The 23,145-nt window shown below is 35.0% G+C and overlaps 1 protein-coding gene across 3 annotated transcripts in view; it reads left to right on the top strand.

Annotated features, from left to right (window-relative positions):
• Positions 1 to 23,145, top strand: part of ARHGAP26 (Rho GTPase activating protein 26) — a 514,410-nt gene that overhangs the window by 276,342 nt on the left and 214,923 nt on the right. For all 3 annotated transcript variants that reach the window (XM_051978634.1, XM_051978632.1, XM_051978633.1), the window contains exons 13-14: positions 18,352 to 18,417; positions 22,834 to 22,908. In XM_051978634.1, the coding sequence (XP_051834594.1) occupies positions 18,352 to 18,417; positions 22,834 to 22,908 (141 nt within the window). The remainder of the gene's footprint in view (positions 1 to 18,351; positions 18,418 to 22,833; positions 22,909 to 23,145) is intronic.

The raw sequence follows: 23,145 nt of genomic DNA on the forward strand, positions 1-23,145 counted from the left end.
AAGAGAGGAGTGTTAGCTTGAACGCTTTAGCTTGAGTTTATTGTAGATTTAGGTGAAAGGTTTTCAGTATGGGGAAGATCAGGCTATGTTTATAGGGAAAAAGAAGGGAACTGATAAAGGCTGAATATAAGAGATGAGGTGTGGAGTGTGATTTGGGGATCAGTTTGTTAGTGGGGATCTAAGGGAATAGGACAAGTTATGAGTAGAGGGCTGGCATTCATGAAGAGAAAGGCCATCTCTCATGAGAGACTAAAGGGAATGGGAGATGATGTCAGGGGATTTGAGGATGTAGAGCAGAGAAGAAGGGGCAACCCGAGGAGAATGAAATCTCCTCGAGGGCATAAAGAAAGAGAAGTTGGTGGAGGAACCTCAGAGAGAGAAGAGAGGCTTCAAACAGCCAGTTTAGAGAATGTAGTCATCTGTTAGGAAAGAGAAAAAGAATTGGCTTCTGAGAATGAATTCCTAGCTGAAATTAGTGGACACAGTCACTGTGTGGATGTGAATTCCCCCAGTCAGCATCATGTCAGGATAGGAAAGAGTGGATTTTGGGGAAAATTCACGAAGGGTTTGACAAGCCATAAATAGCACTAGAACAAGGGATTCAAAAGTCAAGGATGTCACATTGAAGTGGTTAATTACTTGTTCAAGATTGGGAATAGACTAAGGGATACAGGGATTGGGATAACAGTGAAGACAAAAAATAATAGGAGGGTGAGTGAGGCCTGGAATAATAGGCAGCTATGGTTGGATTGTGAATTTTTGCAGCTCTTGATCAAAATTATATGATGAAATCAAGGATATGAATTGGAGTGATGTAGGTCATGGAAGTTGCAGAAATCAGTGATTAGGAGGGGATGAGGTATTTGAAGTATGTTTGTTGAAGTCTGTTAGTTAAGGGAATGAATGTTGTAATAGTGGGAAAAAATGAACTAGGTCTTAAATCTGAGAAAGGAGGGAGACCTGGATACTGGTAGATCATTGCCACCAAGACTGGGATTGGGTGATACATATATCCTGGATTGAACAGATCTCAAAGAAATAGGTATTGCTGAGTAATAGTATCAAGGGGCATTCTAAAAATAAAAAGTAGCAAATAAAGAGTATTCCTATTTCTCCTCTTGGAAAAATGTTGAAAGGCATGAAAGAAGATATATCTTACATTAAAGAGAAAGGATAAGGATATTCTTAGCCCTTAGTGTTCAAAAATAGCAAGTGTATGAGAGAAAGAATTCTAAAATAAGGAAAGTTTATTAATGACATGATAGAAATTCTAAAGAAGATAATTCAAAGAGAGAGTTGTGCTGGAGCTTTGGAAGGAGAAATAATGACATAGATGGTATTGAGAAATGAAGAAGCTTAACTGACAGGGATTCTGCATCTCTGGTTTTTGAGAGAACTTAATTACTTTCTAAGAGACACAATTGGAGGCAAGCATAATAATAACCACATAGAAAAATCTTTCCTGAGACAGCAATGGGAACACATCAGGCTCCTGGGCTTAACCTGATTAAAGGGAAAGTGATATGAGCCCATCTGCTGCTCACTAGAAGGGTGTTAGAGGATTGAAAATCCACTTTCCAGGTAGATTCTGCATTCGATTAAATGTGGGTGTTTTTCATTCTTTTTAATGGTACTGAAATCGATTAAATTCAGAATGTACTAGGAAAGCCAGACTGTAAAGAGCAAATCACATTGGAAAATTGATTACATTTTTGTAGTGAGAACATGCCCCTGGTGATGACCAGGCAGTGGCGCCCTGTTCAGAGCAGCTGTGAACTATTTCCTTTTCTAAACCCTTTTTCTTTAAGACTCAGCATCAGAATTGAGGCAGCTGCCTCCAGTGCTGAGGGACTTTTAATTTTGTTTTCTTTACTAAGACACTCAGCAGTTCCTATGGACTCGGATTATTCCATAGCTAAAAATAAATAAATTAACCAAAGAAAAGTGAGCAAAATGATTCCATGAAAAGCATCTCAAACAGGAAAAACCTGTTGGAGCAGGAGCCTTAGGGAAGTAGTAATCATTCCCATAACTTGCTGAGACCCATTCGAGGGGCCATAGTCTTTCCTCTGGTAAAGAATATGTCTGCATGCAGTTTGTTTAGAGGACATGGCATGCATATGTGAATGGGTAGTTGTTGATTATGGCACAGGCTGGTATTTCTCTAAATTAAATATCTGTCAGTCTTTGTATAGATTTTGGTGTGAACACCCTTCATTAGAATGGGCCGTGTTGTGCAAAATGGATGGCAAAAGATCTATCTTTCCATCTATAGACTGATTAGTTTTAAAGAGTTGGAAAATTGGGACAAGAAATAAGTAGATTTCAGGCCTACATCATAATGTGCTTGTTTCTAAAATTCAAGTGGCTACCTCTAGCTCTGGGAATGAGGATATTTAAGTTCATAAGATTTAGAATTCAAAGAGATTTTTTGAAGATCTAATTCAACTTTATCATTGTATTTAGGATAAAATGTGGAATCTTCAGCCTGATATTTCTTAGTCCTCCATGGTCTGGCTCACACCTACCTACCTTTCCATCATTCTTTCATTTAACTTCCTTGCATTCTTCCTTTCAGCAAAATGACTGCTACTTGTTTGTTCAATAGAGCATTGCATCTCCTATCCAAGTACTTTTACACTGGTGCTCCTTCATATCTGAAACATGTTCTCTTGCCATCCATTTCTCAGAGGACCACTTTCTTTTTTTGAAGTGCAGCTCAAATGCCACCTTCTTAATCAGTCAATTAGCATTTATTAACTCTTCTATGAGTCTCTTTTAAAATTTTCCATAATAACATATAGGTAGCATTTATATAACATTTTTAAAGTTTGCAAAACTTTACAAATTTTTACAAAACTTTATCTTCAAAATAATACCAGTGCTATTTTATCTCCATTTTACAGATGAGGAAAGTGAGACAAATAAATAGTTTGGGAGCCCCCAACTAAGAAGTATCTGAGGTCACATTTGAACTTGGGTCTTTCCAAAAATTCCAGGACCAGTGCTCTATTCACAGTGTCACCTAGTTTACCTTTGTTTTTATTTACTTATGTGTGCTCCCTCTCCTTCTATTTGAATGTAGTGTTTTTTGAGGGCAGTGATTATTTTGTGTTTGTCTTTGTACCTCTAGTACGCTAGAATATGGTAACTTTATAAGCTGTAGACATTATATATTCAAATTTTATTTAATAAGGAGGCAAAATCTCAAAATGGTGATGAATTAAACAGGTAATAATTGGATGCTAGGATTCAGACTTAGGTCCTCAAATCGTACATCCAGTGCTCTATCACTATCTGCTATATGACTTTCTAATTTGAAGTTAAGAGAATGAAGATTTTTTTTTGATAATTTTATAATTAGGAATTCCTTCAAGTTGCACTTGCACTTTCTCCGTGGAAATTTGTCAGACCTTAGTCCTGTCTTCCAGACAGGATAACCAACTTAGAAGATCTGGTTGTCTCTGCTGCTCTCCCCCGATCCTCCTTTCCAAATGTAGAGAGCTTGCATACTCTTCATGAAAGAACTTCCATTTAGTGCACTATCCCTAGGCTGAAGAAGCTTTTTGTTCTATAAAGAATGACATTTTGGTGATTGGAGAGAAAGAAGCACTCTAGTGGGTCTCTAGTATTCCAGATTAGTGATCCCTTCTGCTGCTTTTCCTGACCTGCTTGTGCAGTTGAGGCCATCTGCTTGTCTCCATCAGTGGTATGCTACTTAGAATAACTATTTCATTTATATAACTTTTATAACAACATGTCAGTTATATAACATTTATATTTTGCATTGTTTTTTAAAAATACTAACAGCTTTTTACTTTTTAAAATACTTGTTAACTATTCTCCTGTCTAACCCTGTTTTCCTTTACTTTCCAATTTTTCATTTTTTGATCAAATCATTTAGTATTTTCCCTCAGAAACTTGTTAAATTTAAGACACTGTCCCAATATATATTTTGTGGACAATATAGCTTATGTATCTAATAATGGGGGTGGGAAAAGAGTTGATGAGGAATTTCCTGATTTTTTTTTTAATGGTATTTCATTTTTCCAAATATATGCAAAGATAGTTTTCAACATTTACCTTCACAAAGCCTTGTGTTCTAAATTTTTATCCCTTTCCTCCTCTCCTCAAGACAACAAGCAATCTAACATAGGTTAAAGATGTGCAATTCTTCTAAAGATATTTTTATATTTGTCATTCTGAGGGAAAAACATTAGATCAGAAGGGGAAAAAAAGCATGAGAAAGGACCAGGGAAAAAACAACCAAAAAAAGTGAAAATGCTATACCAGTAGTTCTCTTTATAGATGTGGATAGCATTTTCCATCACAAGTCTATTGGAATTGCCTTGAATTATCTCATTGTTGAAAAGATTCAAGTCCATCATAGTTAATCATCATATAATCATTCATGTTGTTACTGTGTACAATAGTTCTGTTCATTTCACTCAGCTTCAGTTCATGTGAGTCTTACCAGGCTTTTTAGAAATCAGCCTGTTTGTCATTTTTTATAGAATCCATTATATTCATATATCATAACTTATTTAGCTATTCCCCAACTGAGGGGCATCCATTGGATCTTCCTGATTTGAGCAGTGCTTTTAGCCTAAGAACCTTCTTCTTTTGGTGCAAGGATGCCTTTTCCACCTCTCTTCTTCCCAATGTCTTACATCTTTTTTCCCTTAAACCAATAAAATAGAGGTAATGTATTCAGAAATTCGGATTAGCGATGGCCCTGTCTTGAATGAATCTGTTTGAGAAATGCATTTGGGGGTAGATAGCTTGGGGAATGCTGAATTAACAAAGTACTAAGTCAAGAGTTTGTGATTTAAAAAAAATCATCATAATAATAGCTTTTTATTTTTCAAAATACATGCAAAAAAGATAGTTTTCAACATTCATCCATGTGTTCCAATTTTTTCTTCCTCCCTTTCCCTGTCCCCTCTCTTAGACAACAAGTAATCCAATGTGAGTTAGACATGTTCAACTCTTCTAAACATATTTCCACATTTATTATGCTGCATTAAAAAAAAATCAGATCAAAAGGGGAAAAAATGAGAAAGAAAAAAACAAGCAATCAAATAACAAAAAAGTGAAAATACTATGTTATGATTCATATTCAGTCCTCTAGTCCTCTCTCTGGATGCAGATGGTTCCCTCCCTCACAAGACCATTGGAATTCTCCTGATTCACCTCATTGATGAAAAGAGCCAAGTTCATCAAAATTGATCATCACATAATCTTGTTGTTGCTATGTACAATGTCCTCTTGGTTCTCTTCACTTCATGTAAGTCTCTTCAGACCTTTCTGAAATCATCCTGTTAGGTCGTTTGTTACAGAACAATAATATTCCATTACATTCATATACCACAATATTCAGCCATTCTCCAATTGATGGGCATCCGTTCATTTTCCAGTTTCTGGCCACTACAAAGAGACTTGCCACAAACATTCTTGCACATGTGGGTCCCTTTCCATTCTTTAAAATTTCTTTGGGAGATACACCCAGTAGTAACACTGCTGGATCAAAGGGTATGCACAGTTTGATAGCCCTTTGGGCATAGTTCCATATTACTCTCCAGAATGGTTGGATCTATTTACAATTCCACCAATAATGCATCAATGTCCCAGTTTTCCCACATCCCCTCCCACATTTATCATTATCTTTTTCTGTCATCTTAGCCAATGTGATTTTTCTTAGTATGGGAAATCTCTTTACTAGCCTTGAACACCAATGCATTGATTATTTTGTAGAAAGCACTTATGAGGGACTGAGTCTGATAATTTATCATGGTCTAGAAGTCATTGTCAGAGGCATAACTTGACACCAGGTCCTCCTGACTCCAAGTCTAAGCTACTGTGCACTATGTCATGCTGCCTCTCAAGACATCCGTTCAGATAGATAGAATATATAGCATTACATGGAAAGAACCCTAGAAGGTTGATGGTGATGGTGGTTATGGCTGATATTTAGATAGCATTTAATATTTGCCATTGTTCTTGAACACTTTAAATATTATTTCATTTGATCTTTAAAACAACCCTGATAAGTAGATGTTATTATTATTTCCATTTTACCGATTGCTGCTCGTTAGCTTTATTATCTGAAGTAAACAGAAGTGACATGCCGGAGGTCACACAGCTAATAAGTGTTTGAAGCTGGTTTTAAACGCAGATCTTCATGACACCAGACAACTGCTCTAGCTCTTATCAATTGCACCATCTAGCTGGAAATGCTACACATGATCTTTCATGTAGCCTAATCAACAAGTATTTACTAAGTACCTACTATACTAAGTCCTGAGGATACTAAGAAATGCAAAAACAAAAACAAAAAAACCCAACTCTTCTTTTTTTTTTTTATTCTTCCAGATACATGTAAAGATAATTTTCAACATGTATTTTATAAGTTTTTTGTGTTCTAAGTTTTTCTTCCTCCCCTCCTGACCTTCATCCTCCCAAGATAGCAAGCAGTCTGATATAGGTTTTAAATATATTTCCATATTTGTTGTGAACAATCCTTCTCTTAATGAACTTTCATTTTTCTGTAAACTTTTAATGGGTTTGGTCTCTGCCCTCAAAAAGATTATCATGTGGGGGATAAGAAAAAGATTAGATAAGGAAACTGGTAACTTATTTGCATTGGTAATTGCACATGGTTCATAGGGCAAGTTACCAGTTACAGAGTAAGAGGAAAATTTTTTTCTGATAGAGCAACTTATTTTTGCCAGGATGGGTACAGATTCCACCAAAGCAGGACTAATGTTTTATTTTGGATTTGGGATTTTTTTTTTTTTTTTTTTTTGCCTATTTTTGTTGTTGTTGAACTCTACCAAAGAATGCTGTGTGTTATTTAGTAAATGCTTCTTTAGTTGAACTTTCCAAGTGCTGTGACTTGAAAAGTCACAATCTTACAAACTCTCGTTGATGATCAAAACTTGATGACCAAGTAATTGTCCTTAGTCTCTGAGCGTTGGGTTAAATTGGAGCTGATCTTCAAATAGAAGGAACCATTTCATGTAGAAAAAAAGGGGAAAGCTAATTTATCTTCATAGATTTAGAACTGGAAGACATAAGTTGATTACACATAAGTTATAGCCTAGTCCTGATCATAATTTTAAAATGAGAAAACCAAGTTCGTCATAGAGTCAAAATTTAAACCTTGCTGTCTGCCTAGTCTCCCATTTCCATTGTTTTTTCCATTAGACTGCACAAATATTAAATAATCAATCCATGGAGAGATACAACTTGGTTTCACATAAGGTATATCCTAGTCCTGTTCTCATATTTAAAAAATGAGAAAACCAAAATCAGAAGATGTTAAATGACTTATTCGAGTCAGTCATAGAGTCAAAATTTGAACCTTGCTATCTGCCTGGTCTCCCAGTTCGATTGTTCTTTTGATTAGGCTGCACTGACTTAAATAATCAATCCATGGGAAACTTCGAAAAATGGAAGTTCCTGCAGCATCATGTGAAAGCTGTGTCTCTCCTGATTTGGGAGAATCTCAAATCCTGATACCCCTGTATTAAATGAAGGTAATAGTGTGAGAAGTCAAGAAATTTGAACCTTTTGTGTTAATGATCTGGCTGCATCAGAAGCACACATCTCCTTCAGAAAGAACTTTGCCTGAACTTTTGTAAGTTACTGGGCACAGGGCCATAACCAGATTAAGTGTAAAGTCTCACTGATGACAGGTGTTTCCCTTCATCCTCTGGAGCCTTTTTCTTATCCTGTTGTAGAAACCTTGGCCACCTTTTTTCAGAAAGAGATAAAATGCCGAGGCTCTAAAATGTGAAAAAGGGAAAGGAGCCAGGAATCGCCACTTTCTGAGATGGGGAGGTATTGAACTGTTGTCCTTTATTAGAGGTATCTAGCATGAACCTTTTGGAACTTTTATAGCAGCCAATCAAACTATAGTGTTTTAAAACATAGGCACTATGTTAAGGGAAGGGAGATAAAGCCAGGAGAGAAGGTGGACTTTGGGGCTTGAAGTTAATGGTTCCTACAGTGCTTTCTTGCAAGACAAATGAAGGAATAATACAAGCCTGATAGATATTTAATGAGAGATTATTTCTGGTGATTATAAGATACAGAAATTGCAAATAAATCCCTGACCTTTTCTGAGCTTCGGCTCAGTGAAATAGCTGAATCACCTGCTTGTGGGGATTAAGTTCAGCTGTTTCCATCTGGAGGGATTGTTCAGACTTTCTCTGTTATTAGTGAGGACTGTCCATTGTTGGCATTCTCCACCCTTTAAGTTAAGGGGAGCCTATTTTCCTTCCTTAGTTTCAGAATAGGAGATGAAGCCTTTTCTAGCTAGTGAACCCCTTTGGGTGGGATGCTGGTCCTACTCATCCAAATTCACATGTGCTGCAGCATTTGTTATCTCGTAAATACTCAGTGTCAAATAATAGTGTATAACTTACTGATTAACAGTAGTCATGTTTAGCTAGCATTAAACAGTAGCATGTTTAGTCATTGTTTGACTAGAAAATCAAAACTTCTCTCTGGGTAAAGGAGAGAATAATTTATACCAATGATAGTTTAGTGGTCAACAATAATAATAGACATTGTATAGCACATTATAGTTTGCAAAGCACTTTAAACTGCATGTTCCCATTTGAGACCATAATAATCTTAATAAATTGTGATTCATATTTTATAGATGGGGAAAATGAAGCTCAGAGAAATGAATGGATTATCAAGGTCCTGTCACTAGTAAATGTCAGGAGTAAAATTTTACTTCAGGCTTTTCAAGCACTTAGGTTTTTTACATGACAGCAGAATTTGGGTTATTGTTTGTTAATTTTGTTTGGGTTTTGGCTTTTCTATGTTCTTAGAATAAAAACTCATTTAAAAGATTTCCTTTGTGGGTAGATGAATTTTTTTTTTTGTGGTAATATTTTATACCTGGTAATCTATGTTGAAAACCACCATTTAACTAGAAATTCCTCCAGTTTTGTCCTTTTTTTCTTTTTTTCTTATCAGCTTATGGTTATCAGGAGAAAAATGATACTTCCTACCACTTTTGAAAGAAATTGGTCAGACATGAAATTGTGTTGACATTTTAGGCTCATTCTTCCTTCATGCAAGTAGTCTAGTGTTTTTTTCTTCACAGTTCATTTGCTGTCTGCGTCTTCTAGATCTACCTAGAGTCCCAAAACTTTGCAAGTTTATATTGTAGTGAAGTGGGATAGCCCCCTTGCCTTTAAGGCATACTTTCTTAGGGCGCTAGGTGGGCCCATTTGAACCATGCATCTTCTTGTAAAATAGTTAAGTGGTTTAATGGGTCCCCCTAGTTGAAAGGTGGGGGGAAATATTCTGGAATTTCTGAGTTGGAGTTTAACTGTTTTGTATATGTACACACACACACACACACACACAAAATGTATACATATATATGTATGCATATGTGTGAATGTCTATATAAATAAAAATAGGTCTCCCATTCAAATCCAAATGTCTCTGTCTTTGGACTACCCTTGAAAGTTTTCTTTTTTCTAAGTAAGCCTAAGAGGCTTCAAGAGGACATTGTCACAGTTATAAACACTATAGAAATCTTAAGTACTAGAAGTAATCTGCCCCTCCTCTGTCCTCCCTCGCCCCCAAATGTTTCCTACAGGCTATGTTCTGATAGCTAAGGAAGGAATGAAAATTCACTCTTAGTACCAGCAATAGTTTGGTCTGTGCATTATTACTTTGTTTAAATTAAATGTGAAAAATGGTAGTGCTACAAACTAATTGAGTTTTATATTAATAAGAATGCCTTAGATTTCACTTTTAGGTTCCATTTAGAAGTTTTGAGATGTCATAATTTGCCCAGTATAAATATTTCATTTATTTCAAGAATAGACTTGAATAAGCACCATGCAACATGCCAGAGTAGAAAGAAACTTTCCTTGTATTGAAGGTGGTCCAAAGGAAGAGAAGAAGGTTATTTCCTTTCTCTTTTCAAGCTTCAAAATTAAGTGTCTTTATAGTGAGAATACATTTTTTTTCCCCTTTGACATGAGAATACTTCCTGGAAAATTACAATTCTTTTTTTGTTGGACTTTCACAGTTAACAGGGATTTTCAAGGTTTTTATTTTAAATGATTCCATGACCTTTCAAATGAGGCAAGACAAGGAGAAAAAACTAATTTGGGTCTAAAAGAAGATCTCTCTAAATTCTGCTTGGAGTTTATCCTTGAAAAAATGAATTTGTTGCCCCTGGGACAATGACAAAACAGTGACAAATAATCTTCTTTCTCTTACACCTTTCCCAGTCTTGTCATAAGTCAATAAATTTGTTACTGAGAGTATTTCATGCAGGTCATGATGCTCAGCAATCAAATGTGAGCTTATAGAGATGATCATTTTGTGTGTTATCATAGACAGATGGATTTCAGTGGTTATCCATATCCTCGGGCCAAAGGTGAATAAACTCCACTTAAGTGTCACTATTATTGATTATTTTCTGAATGACATAGGAAGCTCTGAGAGCAAGATAACAAGAGTTAAAGATCTTTTAATGTAAGTTCTCTCACCTGGTCATTTATATTTCAGAGATATCATGGCCTCTTCTTGGTTACTTCTTCAGCTTCATCTGAGCTGTTTCTGTCTATTTCAATTCCCCTCTGATCTTTTCTTCCTATGAGTAGACTTGTCAGCTTTTCTTCTCAATTGGGTATCATGTAATTCTTTTGTATCTGGGTAGGTCTTTTTATTGTTACCTCTCATTTAGTTGTGAATATAGCTTTCTTTTGCAAGCAAGCTATCCCTTGTAACAAAGACTGCACCAAAATAAAAACAGGAATGCATTTTTTTTTTTACTTTCATTTGTTGTAGCACAGGATCTGGCACATAGTACATGCTTAATAAATATTTATTGATTGAAAGAGAAAGAGAAAAGGGAGTTGTTTTTTTTTTTTTAACAAAAAAAAAAAAAAAAGGAAAATGATTCCTCAAATTCAGGGAACTAATGAAGTGTGTCTAACAGTTGATGTTTATTTCATATCCATAGTCCTCCCCTCCCCCCCTCCCCCGTCCCATTTTCATTTTTAATTCCCTCCTTTCCATTTTCCATTTAAATAGATATCACTTAGTATGGTTTTTGTTTTTGTTAGTTTTGTTTTGCATCTTTTAGATGTATCTTCTCACAAGTCACTGAATTCTGCCTATTTAGGATTTCTTATGATAAAGTAATATTTTCTTACATTCATGCATTCTATTTGGTTTAGTTATTCTGCAGTTAATTGGCATCCACTTTGTTTTCAGTATTTGTTTTTAACCACATAAAAGATTTTGCTGTGAACATTATGGTGTATATTCTGCATTTCTTTCCAACCATCTTTTGACATACCTACCTAACAGTATGCTATGGATCATTCTTTCTTTTTTAGGATCTTTATCAATATCCTTTTTTAAAAAAACTTTTTTCTTAATTACAGTTAAAAGTAATTAACTTTGTTACTGTTTTGTTTTGTTTTTTTAATTTTGTGTTCCAAATAATTGCCTTCTCAACACACTCAGATAACCATAGCTTTTTCATTAAAAAATCTCTTTGGCATGTAGATCTAGTAGAGGTATTGATGGATCAATAGATCTGTAGAAATTACTAGGTTAAAAGGTATGCATAATTTTATAGCCCTTTGGGCACAATTCCAAATTGCATTCCAGAATGTTTGGATCATTTCACAACTCCACCAATAAAGTATCAGAATCCCAATTTTCCCATATCACCTCTAATTTTCCTTTTCTGTTGTATTAGCCAATCTGATAGATGTGAAGTGATACTTCAGAGTTTCTCTATTCAGTAGTGATTTAGAGTATTTTTTTTTCATATGTCTTCATATGCATACTTTATCTAAAAACTGCTTATTCATATTCTTTGACCATTTATGTTTTTAAATTTTTTTCTGGTTACATATGCATGTAAAATTTTTTTTGATACACATTTCTTTATGAATCATATTGGGAGACAAAATTAGAACAAAAAGGAAAAACCACAAGAGAAAAGGAAAAAAAAATGAACATAGTATGTGTTGATTCAATTTCCATAATTCTCTCTCTGGATGCAGTTGGTGCTTTCCATCCAAAGTTTATTGGGATTGCTTTGGATTAGTGAACCACGGAGAAAAACTAAGTCTTTCACAGTTGATTATTGCATAATTCCGCTCCTACTATATACAATGTATTCTTGATTTTGCTTGTTTTGCTCAGCATCACTTTGTGTAAATCTTTCCAGAATTTTCTAAAAACAGCTGTTCATTATTTTTTAATAGAACAATAACATTCCATTACTTTAATATACTATAACTGACTTAGCTAATCCCAATTGATGAGCATCTATTTTCCATCTTTGACCATTTATCAATTTGGAGAGATTCACATTCTTTTATATTTATATATATATGAAATGAGGTCTTTTTAAAAGAAACTTGCTGTTAAAAATTGTGCAGGTATGATTACAATTTTCCCTTTGTCCTGTTTTCCTTCTGTTTATTTTACTCTCTCCTTTCACTCTGTCTTACTGATTTCTTTCTTTCTTTCTTTTTTTTTTTTAAGTAACTTTTTATTGACAGATTTTAGGATATTAGGGCTATTTTCCATGCCAGGGTAATTTTTTACAGCATTATCCCTTGCACTCACTTCTGTTCCGATTTTCCCCCTCCCTCCTTCCACCCTCTCCCCCAGATGGCAAGCAGTCCTTTACATGTTAAATAGGTTACAGTATATCCTAGATACAATATATGTGTGCAGAACCGAACAGTTCTCTTGTTTCACAGGGAGAATTGGATTCAGAAGGTAAAAAATAACCCGGGAAGAAAAACAAAAATGCAAATAGTTCACATTCGTTTCCCAGTGTTCTTTCTTTGGGTGTAGCTGCTTCTGTCCATCCTTGATCAATTGAAACTAAATTAGCACTCTTTATCGAAGAGCTCCACTTCTATCAGAATACATCCTCATACAGTATCGTTGTTGAGGTATACAATGATCTCCTGGTTCTGCTCATTTCACTTAGCATCAGTTCATGTAAGTCTCGCCAGTCCTCTCTGTATTCATCCTGCTGGTCATTTTGTCTTACTGATTTCGATCAATATTTTTTCTCCTCTCCTTCTCCTTCTTAGTTCCCTGTAAGGCAAGATAAATTTCTGTATTTCTCTTTGTACTGAGTGTAATGAAAGTAAAATTCAAACATTATCTACCACCCTAACCCTCCCCTCTCCCCCCAGCCTCCCTTTCATTGTAAAAGCTTTATCATGCTTCTTTTATGTGAGATACTTTGCCCCATTCTTCCTCTCCCTTCCCTCTTCTCTTAGGACATCTCTCTTTCTCACCCCATAATTTGTTTCTAGATATCCTGCCATGATGGTCAGCTCACACTTCTGTCCTTTTGTCTATATATATATTCCTTCTAATTGCCCTTATGATAATAAATTTCTTGGGAGTTACAAGTAGCATCTTCTCATATAATAATGTAAAAAAAAAATAACATTATTGGATTTCCTGTTTGAAATCAGTATTTTTAATTGATATGTTCTTGAAAATTCATTAAATATCCATTTTTTCCCCTGAAGGATTGTACTCAATTTTTCTGGGGAGGTTATTCTCAATTATAATCCTACCTTTTTTACCTTCTAGAATATCATATTCCAAGTACTATAATTTTTTAATGTTGAGACTACTAAATCTTACATTATCTCAATTATAGCTCCAACATATTAAATTGTTTTGGGCGTTTTTGTTTTTTTTCCTGGCTGATTGAAATATTTTCTCTCTGATGTGGGAACTCTGCGATTTGGTCATAATATTCCTAGGAGTTTTTATTTTGGGATATCTTTTAGGAGGTAATCAGGGGATTCTTTTGTAATGTTATTACTCTGGTTTTAGGATATCAGGGCTATTTTCCTTGACAATTTCTTGAAAGATTTTGTCCAAGCTCTTTTTCAGGTACTCCAATAATTCTCAAATTACCTATTCTGGATCTGTTTTCCAGATTTTTTTTTTTTTTCCAATGAGATAGTTCACATTTTCTTCTATTTATTTTGTTCTTTCAGTTTTGTTTTATTGTTTCTTGATGTCTCATGGAGTCATTAGCTTCCATTTGCCCAATTTAAGGAATTATTTTCTTTAGTGAGCTTTTGTATCTTCTTTTTCATTTAGCCAATTCTAGGTGATTTTTAAAATTGTTTTCTTTATTTTTCTGGTTATACATGTATATTAATTTAAAAAAAAACCCATTTCTTTATGTCTCATGTTGGGAGAGAAAAATCAAAACAAAAGAGAAAAATCCTAAAGGAAAAAAAAAAAGTGAACATAGCATGTGTTAATTTCATTTTCCATAGTTCTCTCTCTGCTTTTTTTTTGGGGGGGGGGGCATTTTGTAACCAAAATTTATTGGAATTGCCTTGGATCGCTGAACCATTGAAAAGAATCAGGTCTTTCATAGTTGATCATTGCACACTTTTGCTGTTACTGTGACTACTGCATTTCTGGTTCTACTTGTTTTGCTCAGCATCATTGTGTGTAAATCTTTCCAGACCTTTCTAAAATCACTTGTTCATCATTTTTGCATATGTGGGTCCTTTCCCCTCCTTTATGATTTCCTTGGGATACAGACCCAGCAATAGCATTGCTGGATCAAAGAGTATGCATAGTTTCATATCCCTTTAAGCACAGTTCCAAGTTGCTCTCCAGAATGGCTAGATCTTTTCACAATTCCATCAATTCTAGTTTTTAAAATTTAATTTAATTTTTATTTATTTTAATTAAATGTTTTTATTTTTAAAACATATGCATAATAGTTTTCAACATTCACCCTTGCAAAATATTGTACTCCATTTTTTTCCTCCTTTACTCCCACCCCCTCCCCTAGACAGCAAGTAATCCAATATAATAAGCATGCGTAATTGTTCTGTACATATTTCCACAGTTGTCATGGTACACAAGAAAACTCAGATTAAAAAAAAAAAAGAGATCCAATATATATATTTTTTATTTTTTTTTAATATTTATTTTATTTTATTTTTATTTTTAAATAACTTTTTATTGACAGAACCCATGCCTGGGTAATTTTTTTACAACATTATCCCTTGCACTCACTTCTGTTCCAATTTTTCCCCTCCTTCCCTCCACCCCACCCCCAGATGGCAAGCAGTCCTTTACATATTAAATAGGTTACAGTATATCCTAGATACAATGTATGTGTGCAGAACCAAACAGTTCTCTTGTTGCACAGGGAGAATTGCATTCAGAAGGTATAAATAACCCGGGAAGAAAAACAAAAATGCAAGCAGTTTATATTCATTTCCCAGTGTCCTTTCTTTGGGTGTAGCTGCTTCTGTCCATCTTTGATCAATTGAAACTGAATTAGCTCTCTTTATTGAAGAGATCCACTTCCATCAGAATACATCCTCAAACAGTATTGTTGTTGAGGTATATAATGATCTCCTGGTTCTGCTCATTTCACTTAGCATCAGTTCATGTAAGTCTCGCCAGTCCTCTCTGTATTCATCCTGCTGGTCATTTCTTACAGAACAATAATATTCCATAACATTCATATACCACAATTTACTCAACCATTCTCCAATTGATGGGCATCCATTCATTTTCCAGCTTCTAGCCACTACAAACAGGGCTGCCACAAACATTTTGGCACATACAGGTTCCTTTCTCTTCTTTAGTGAGATCCAAAATATATAGAGATTTGACTCTAATTTATAAGAAATCACTCCATTCTTCAAATGATAAATGGTCAAAGGATATGAACAGACAATTCTCAGAGGAAGAACTTGAAACTATTTCTAGCCACATGAAAAGATGCTCCAAGTCATTATTGATCAAGGAAATGCAAATGAAGACAATTCTGAGATACCACTATATACCTTTCAGATTGACAGGGAATAATAATATGGAATTTTGGAGGGGATGTGAGAAAACAGGGACACTAATACATTTTTGGTGGAATGGTGCATATATCCAGCCATTCTGGAGAGCAGTTTGGAACTATGTTCAAAAAGTTATCAAACTATGCATACCCTTTGATCCAGCAGTGTTTCTATTGGGCTTATATCCCACAGAAATCTTAAAGAAGGGAAAGGGACTGTATGTACTAAAATGTTTGTGGCAGCCCTGTTTGTAGGGGCCAGAAACTGGAAACTGAGTGGATGCCCATCAAGTGGAGAATGGCTGAATAAATTGTGGTATATGAATGTTATGGAATATTATTGTTCTGTAAGAAATGACCAGCAGGATGATTTCAGAAAGGTCTGGAGAGATTTACATGAACTGATGCTGAGTAAAATCAACAGGATCAGGAGACCATTATATACTTCAACAACAATACTATATGATGATCAATTCTGATGGATCTGGCCCTCTTCAGCAATGAGATGAACCAAATCAGTTCCAATAGAGCAGTAATGAACTGAACCAGCTACAGCCAGCGAAAGAACTCTGGGAAATGACTATGAACCATTACATAGAATTTCCAATCCCTATATTTTTGTCCGCCTGCAGTTTTGATTTCCTTCACAGGCTAATAGTATAGTATTTCAAAGTCCAATTCTTTTTGTACAGCAAAAATAACTGTTAGGACATGTATATGTATATTGTATTTAATTTATACTTTAACATATTTAACATGTAGTGGTCAACCTGCCATCAGGGGGAGGGGATGGGAGGAAGGGATGGGGTGAAGGAGGGGAAAATTGGAACAAAAGGTTTGGCAATTGTCAATGCCGTAAAATTACCCATGCATATAACTTGTAAACAAAAAAGGTATAATTAAAAAAATGAGAAAGAAAACAAAACGCAAGCAAACAACTAAAAAAGTGAAAATTCAATGTTGGGATCCACATTCAGTCCCTAGTCTCTAGGTGTAGATGGCTCTTTCTTCATCACATTGCCAGAAGAACAGGCCTGCCAATTCTAGTTGTTAAGGAGTTTTCTTTTGTGGATTTCATGCCTCTTTTGCTTTTTGGCTTACTCTGTTTCTAAAGATATTTTCTTCTGTATTTTTTTGTGCCTTCTTTGACTAAGTGGTTGACTCTTAAATGATTTTCCTTGCATCACTCTCTTTTCTTTTGCTAATCTTTTCTCTACCTCTCTTCCTTAATTTTTAAAATCCCCTTTCAGCTCTTCCTTGAATTCTTTTTTTGGGGAATGGGGTGGCTCTGAGACAGATTTACATTTTTCTTTTGAGGCTTTGGATATAGAAATTTTGGATTTGTTGTCTTCTTAGTTTGTATTTTGATTTTCCTTATCACCCACAGTCAGGTTCTTTTTTGTTGTCATTGTTATTGTTGTTTGCTTATTTTTCTTACCTATTTATTGACTTTTAAATTAGGTTAAAGTTAAATCTTGCTCCTGACTTGGGAGGGGACAGTGTCCAAGGGTTCATCAGTTTTCAGTTCTTCCAAATTGTTATGATCCAAAGAGAAGTGTAGTCCTGGCCTATGGTTTGGGAGATGAGTAAACAGTAGCCCTTTTTTTTTTTTTCCTTACCCTTGAATGATGACCAGAGTCCTGGCTCTCCTGTAGCTGCATGGTCTAGTATGCTAGTGCCCCTCTTCTTCCTAAGACTGTGACCCAGAACGGTGCATTTCCAGTGCATCAGAGTCCTGCACCCAGTGCTATCAAAGGTTGCCTGTAATCTCCTGACTAGTTGTCGCAGCCCTTGTATTGAGAACTCTAGAAGTCATTGCTGCATATTCTGTAGCCCCCAAAGCCTGGCTTTTATGGTGTCCTGCATAGAACAGTGCTCTACTCTTACCTTCCTTGCAGACCTAATGTGTTTTATTGGGCTGGGAAATTGTTTCAGCTTGTGCTTTTGTTGGTTCTACTGCTTCAGAATTCATTAAGAGGCATTTGGATAGCAATTTGGGAGAGTTCAGGCTTTAGCTCATCATCTTGGCTCCACCCCAGTAGTTTTTGTTTATAACATCACCTAGATTCCTTGCTTTATCTCTTCCTTTCCTCTCTCCCAGACAGCCATCCCTTTTAACAAAGAAATTCACCATGGATTTTTAATAAATAATACTGAATTAATAATATTGAAATCATTGAAAGTGAGTAAAGCTTTCAAGTTGAAAACATTGTTGGTGAATGCCTAGTTACTCCCCATCTCTTTAATGAGAAAGTAAGTATATTTTCTTTTTGAAAAGTCAGTCAATACACTAGTATTTATTAAGCAATGACTATATATGCCAGATACTGGGCTAAGGCCTGGAAATATAAAGAAAGGCAAAAAGCGATCTAACTCTCCAGGAGTCTATAGTCTAATAGGGAATTAGCCAAAATCCTACTATGATGTTGGTTCCAATGGCTGCTTTAAAAAAAAAAAAAATTTCCCTCCTTCTTTTTCAGCTGCACAGTTGGATAGCATTGGCTTCAGCATTATCAGGAAGTGCATTCATGCTGTGGAAACCAGAGGTAAAGGAGCTTACCAGATGGCATTGTTCTTCTGAAGGTTGCACAGCTGTTTGTAGCATATTATCTGCTACCTGCTGTTTCCCAATTTTAAGTGATTCATTAACTGCTAGAATACCACAATCGGTTTGTATATTATGGGTCCATCTAGTCCAACCCTGCCAGAACATCCCCCTCATTCCTTCCTAACCCAAAAGAGGTCACCCAGCTTTGACTTGAGTACTTCCACATGGGGAAACCCATTACTTTACAAGGCAAGTCCATTCCATTCTGAGACAGTGATAATTGTGAACAAGTTGATGTGAGCACCGTTCACCATTACTTCTGTATACTCTTGAAATGTGCCACCTAGACCTGAACACAACAACAAGGCAATCATATTCTGACCATGGCAGGGGATCATTTCACTGGAGACCAAATTCTCTGCATCAATCAGTAAATAGTTAAAACTCAATAGTACCAAGTTAAGCACAGGAATACAAAAACAAAACCCCCATTCTTAGAGTGCTATTTTAATTGCATAAAATAAAATTTATAGAGTTAACAAAGGAAATCAATTATATTAATACACATCTATAAAAATCCTAACAACAGAAGTTTATAGCTATCTAGAGAGACCCAGTGAACCTGATATTAGAGGAGAGAGATTAGAGAATAAAATCATTCTATGTACCTTTTCCCCTGATCTTTCTGAAGGCATTGTTTTCTCAATGGCTTCTAGTAAAAATTATCATCAACCCATAAGATGTGGTTCTCTCTGCATTTTGGGGTACTAGTAACAAAGACCAGTAAACAGTACCTAGTTTCTTAGACTGTTTTTGAATGAGAGACTGAGTGTCTAGTTACGTATTCCTAGGTATATCATTTTTCATAGTTCTGTCTTAAACATTCCAAATGAGAATTAGTTGATAGCAATGTTGCAAAGTTCAGAGCTAGGATTTGCACAGTAGTCTTCAAACTATAACCTAATACCCTTTTTTAGATAGAGGAAAAAAGAGAGAAAGACCAGAAGAGGACAAATTAGTATTGAAATTTTGGAAGAAGAAAATTAATTTTTATTATGTGCTATAAGTACTTAGAATATAAGTAAAAGACAAAAGAAAGTCAGTGTCTATCTTCAAGGAGCTGACATTCTAATCGCAGGGGTCCTCAAACTATGGCCCGCGGCCAGATGCCGCAGCTGAGGATGATTATCCCCCTCACCCAGGGCTATGAAGTTTATTTATTTAAAGGCCCACAAAACAAAATTTTTGTTTTTACAATAGTCCGGCCCTCCAACAGTCTGAGGGACAGTGAACTGGCTCCCTATTTAAAAAGTTTGAGGGCCCCTGTTCTAATGAGAGAAGACAGCACATAATAGGAACTGGAAAACTAGGACTGGGGAAAGATATGTCTAAGTGTACACATTCAGTAAAATTTTGGGTGAGAAGTGAGCAAGGCTAATTAACTTCCTGAAATATGATTCTAAGCTGGTATCCAGCAATTGGAAAAAAGGACTTTATAAGTAGAAATATCTCCAGGAAGAATGTGGGAAAAGTTTGGAAATTCTGACACAGAGCCAGGAGATAAGGGGTTGGGCTATTACTTTATATAGTAATTAATTATTAGCCAAATTATTTAACAAAATTTTAGAAATACTAGTTTTGGCAATAAGAAAAGAAGAATTAAGGAAGTGAACATTGGCAAATATGATCATAAATTATCTCTTTTACTAAGAAACATGATGGCATTTTAATTTAAGATTTTCAACCCCCTTCCCCCCAAAAAAAATAAGGAAAGAAGTAACTTTGGTATTCCTAATTCTTACTTTTGTTAAGATAAACCCAGAATGAAATCTTTATAAATTATTATAGAAACAAGAAGAAACTTTTGGAAAAAGAAATTTATAATTTCTTTGGAATTTTAAATATATTTGTAATAACATAAAATTGCATCAGAAAATTGGAAATTTAACCCATCAAGATATCTGCATTTTGTGAAATTGCTGATAGAAACAAGGAGAAACATTTGAAAAAAGAAATACAATTTGTACTATTGACTATACTATACTGTACTGTACAATATACCATATATCATACTATAATGTAAAATTGTACAACACTATTGAAGAGCTAACTTACAAAGATATCATAAAGCTTTGTAAAAAGTACCAGCTCTGACACAATTTTGAAAGGATTACTATATAATTTGGACCAATATTCTTGTAGGTAGGTGCTTTTAATTTCCTTATTTTATTTTATAATTGAGGAAACTGAAACTAAATTGTTAGTCACAAAGCTAGTAAATATCTGAGACCATACTTGAGGTTGGATCTTCTTCATTCCAGGTCTAGTACTCCATTCATTGTGCCCTAAATATGTCTAGTGCATGAGAAAACAAATGAGTAAGATCATCAAGCAGAAAGGGGATGAAAAAGTTAATTTTCAATTTTCTATGGGAAGTATTAATTATAAAAGCTCTTATATTGAATTTTTAAAAGTAGAAAAATAGATCAATGAAAAAGAATAAAAATAAAAAATTAGAGCAAAAGGCATTATCTTTTAAATAAACAAATGTGATTGATGACCGAATAAATAAAATAAATTCTATAAAAATTTTGCACAAAAAAATACAAAATTATAAAAATAATTAGTAATAAAAGCTAACAATTGCAATCTACATTATTTAGGTGGAAGGACTGATTTCCTTTAATTAATTAAGAAAATTGGGCTAGTTAGGATGATTGAGTTGGTAACTCCTCTCTGTTCTTTGTTATCTGCAGTCAGGTCAGTCTAGTGTCTAGTACCTAGTAGAAGCTGCATTAATGTTTATTAATTGATTGTCTTAGAGAGAATAGTCCTACAAAACTGTGTCAGAGAATTCAGTGGTATCACTATTTCTTGATCTGAAGTGAATCACTCATTATGTCTAAACTTTAGATTCATCTTCTATAAAGTTGAATAGATTTGACTATAAGACCTTTAGTAGCTGAATATTACTCCATTTTACCCATATATTCTAGGTACCTATAGCCTTTGAATGGTTTCATTCTTTTGTAAATTGCTCATTGAAAACCCAGCAAATTAATGTCTTAATAATTTCATTTTCCAAGACCCTGTTTTGTTTGGCCATGATGTATCTTCTGATGACGTTAATATAATAATTTATTCCCAGGAAGTCTCACAGGTAGATAGATAGATAGATAGGTAGATAGATAGAAAGAAAAAGGAAGAAAGGGAGGGAGGGAGGAAGGAAGGAAGGAAAGAAGGAAGGAAGGAAGGAAGGAAGGAAGGAAGGAAGGAAGGAAAATAGATAACATGTGATAGATAGCTAGAGCAGAGACTACAGAGTTCCAGGAACTCTTGATTCTAATTAGCCTTCTATATCAAATAATAACTATGACTATTTTTTACCCTTTCTTTTATAAAGATCAGTTTCTTCTAAAAAATAGATCATTTAGGTGACCAATTTACAATGAACCTCCAAAAAGAGAAAGGTAATAAAATATATTAAAATCTTTTCATTAATAGAATGGACAAACTTCAGGTTTGGAATGTTCAATACATAGAAAATGAAGATTTTTTTCTTTCCAAGGCTGTTGTTGCTTGCTGAATATTTAGAGTTGGGACATATTTTAATTTTTCCAATTTGTTTTGCTTATCTTTTTTGCTCTTTTTTAAGGGAGAGTTCAATTGGAAGGGGATTGTATTTGTGGTTAGAGAAAAAAACAAAACCCCAAAGGCATCATTCAATAGCAAGTAGTTCTTTTCTTGTATAGAATAAAGAGGAAGATGATATTATGTCTCTAAATTTTTTTTTGTACAGGCAAGACATTTGTATAACAAAACGCTGGAGTTTCTGACTACTAAACCAAGTTCTTAATAAGTCCTTTCTTTAACATGTAGTATATATACTTTGGCCACCATTTGCAAAACTGAGCATGTCATCTTTGTTGAAGTATTTCATATTCTGGTATTACACAATGGCATCATAAAAATCTAAAATATAACTCTTTGTTATTTGATGCTGTTGTTGGCTACTCACACACTACACACATGTTTATTTAATTATAATACATACATGCAGGTATGTGTATACACTCATATATTTATACAAATAATAGACGTTTATTATTGCCATTATTACTGACATCTTTCAGCCTGTCCAGATGCTGCCTTTGGCAGGGGAGATTGGAGATCTCTTTCCCCTCTGATTACCAGTCTAAGACCAGTGTTATAGTGTGTAGTCCATCCATGAAATTCTAGACAGCTGTACCAAATCCCATCCATCCCTTCCCCAGCAGCAGGCTGAGTGACAAGATGCTTTAATTAGAGCAGCTATTAGGAAGGCTGAGGAAATGAAAGAAATGCATTAGATTGCATTAGCCTTATTTGTGCATTGATGGTCTCTAATTAAATCAGAGTCTTTTTCTTTTTCCAGGGATCAATGAGCAAGGACTCTACAGAATTGTTGGCGTCAATTCCAGAGTCCAGAAGTTGCTGAGTGTTTTGATGGGTGAGTGTCATAGCCGCTGGCTCTGAGCAAAAGTGGCTGGTAGGGTTGTTTTGGACAAGTATGGGGAGGAGAGGGAAAGAGGGGACGGATTCAACCCTTCTGGTTAAAATATTTATTGATTGGAAATCAGGCCCTGAAACAACAAAAAAAAGAAAGAAAAGAAAATGGTGTCAGTTTCCTCTCCCACCCTGGCTCTTCCCTTTATAGCTGGAGAGGACTTTGGCTCAATATCTCTGG

The sequence above is a fragment of the Antechinus flavipes genome, chromosome 2 (genome assembly GCF_016432865.1).
Source record: "Antechinus flavipes isolate AdamAnt ecotype Samford, QLD, Australia chromosome 2, AdamAnt_v2, whole genome shotgun sequence".
Taxonomy (NCBI): domain Eukaryota; kingdom Metazoa; phylum Chordata; class Mammalia; order Dasyuromorphia; family Dasyuridae; genus Antechinus; species Antechinus flavipes.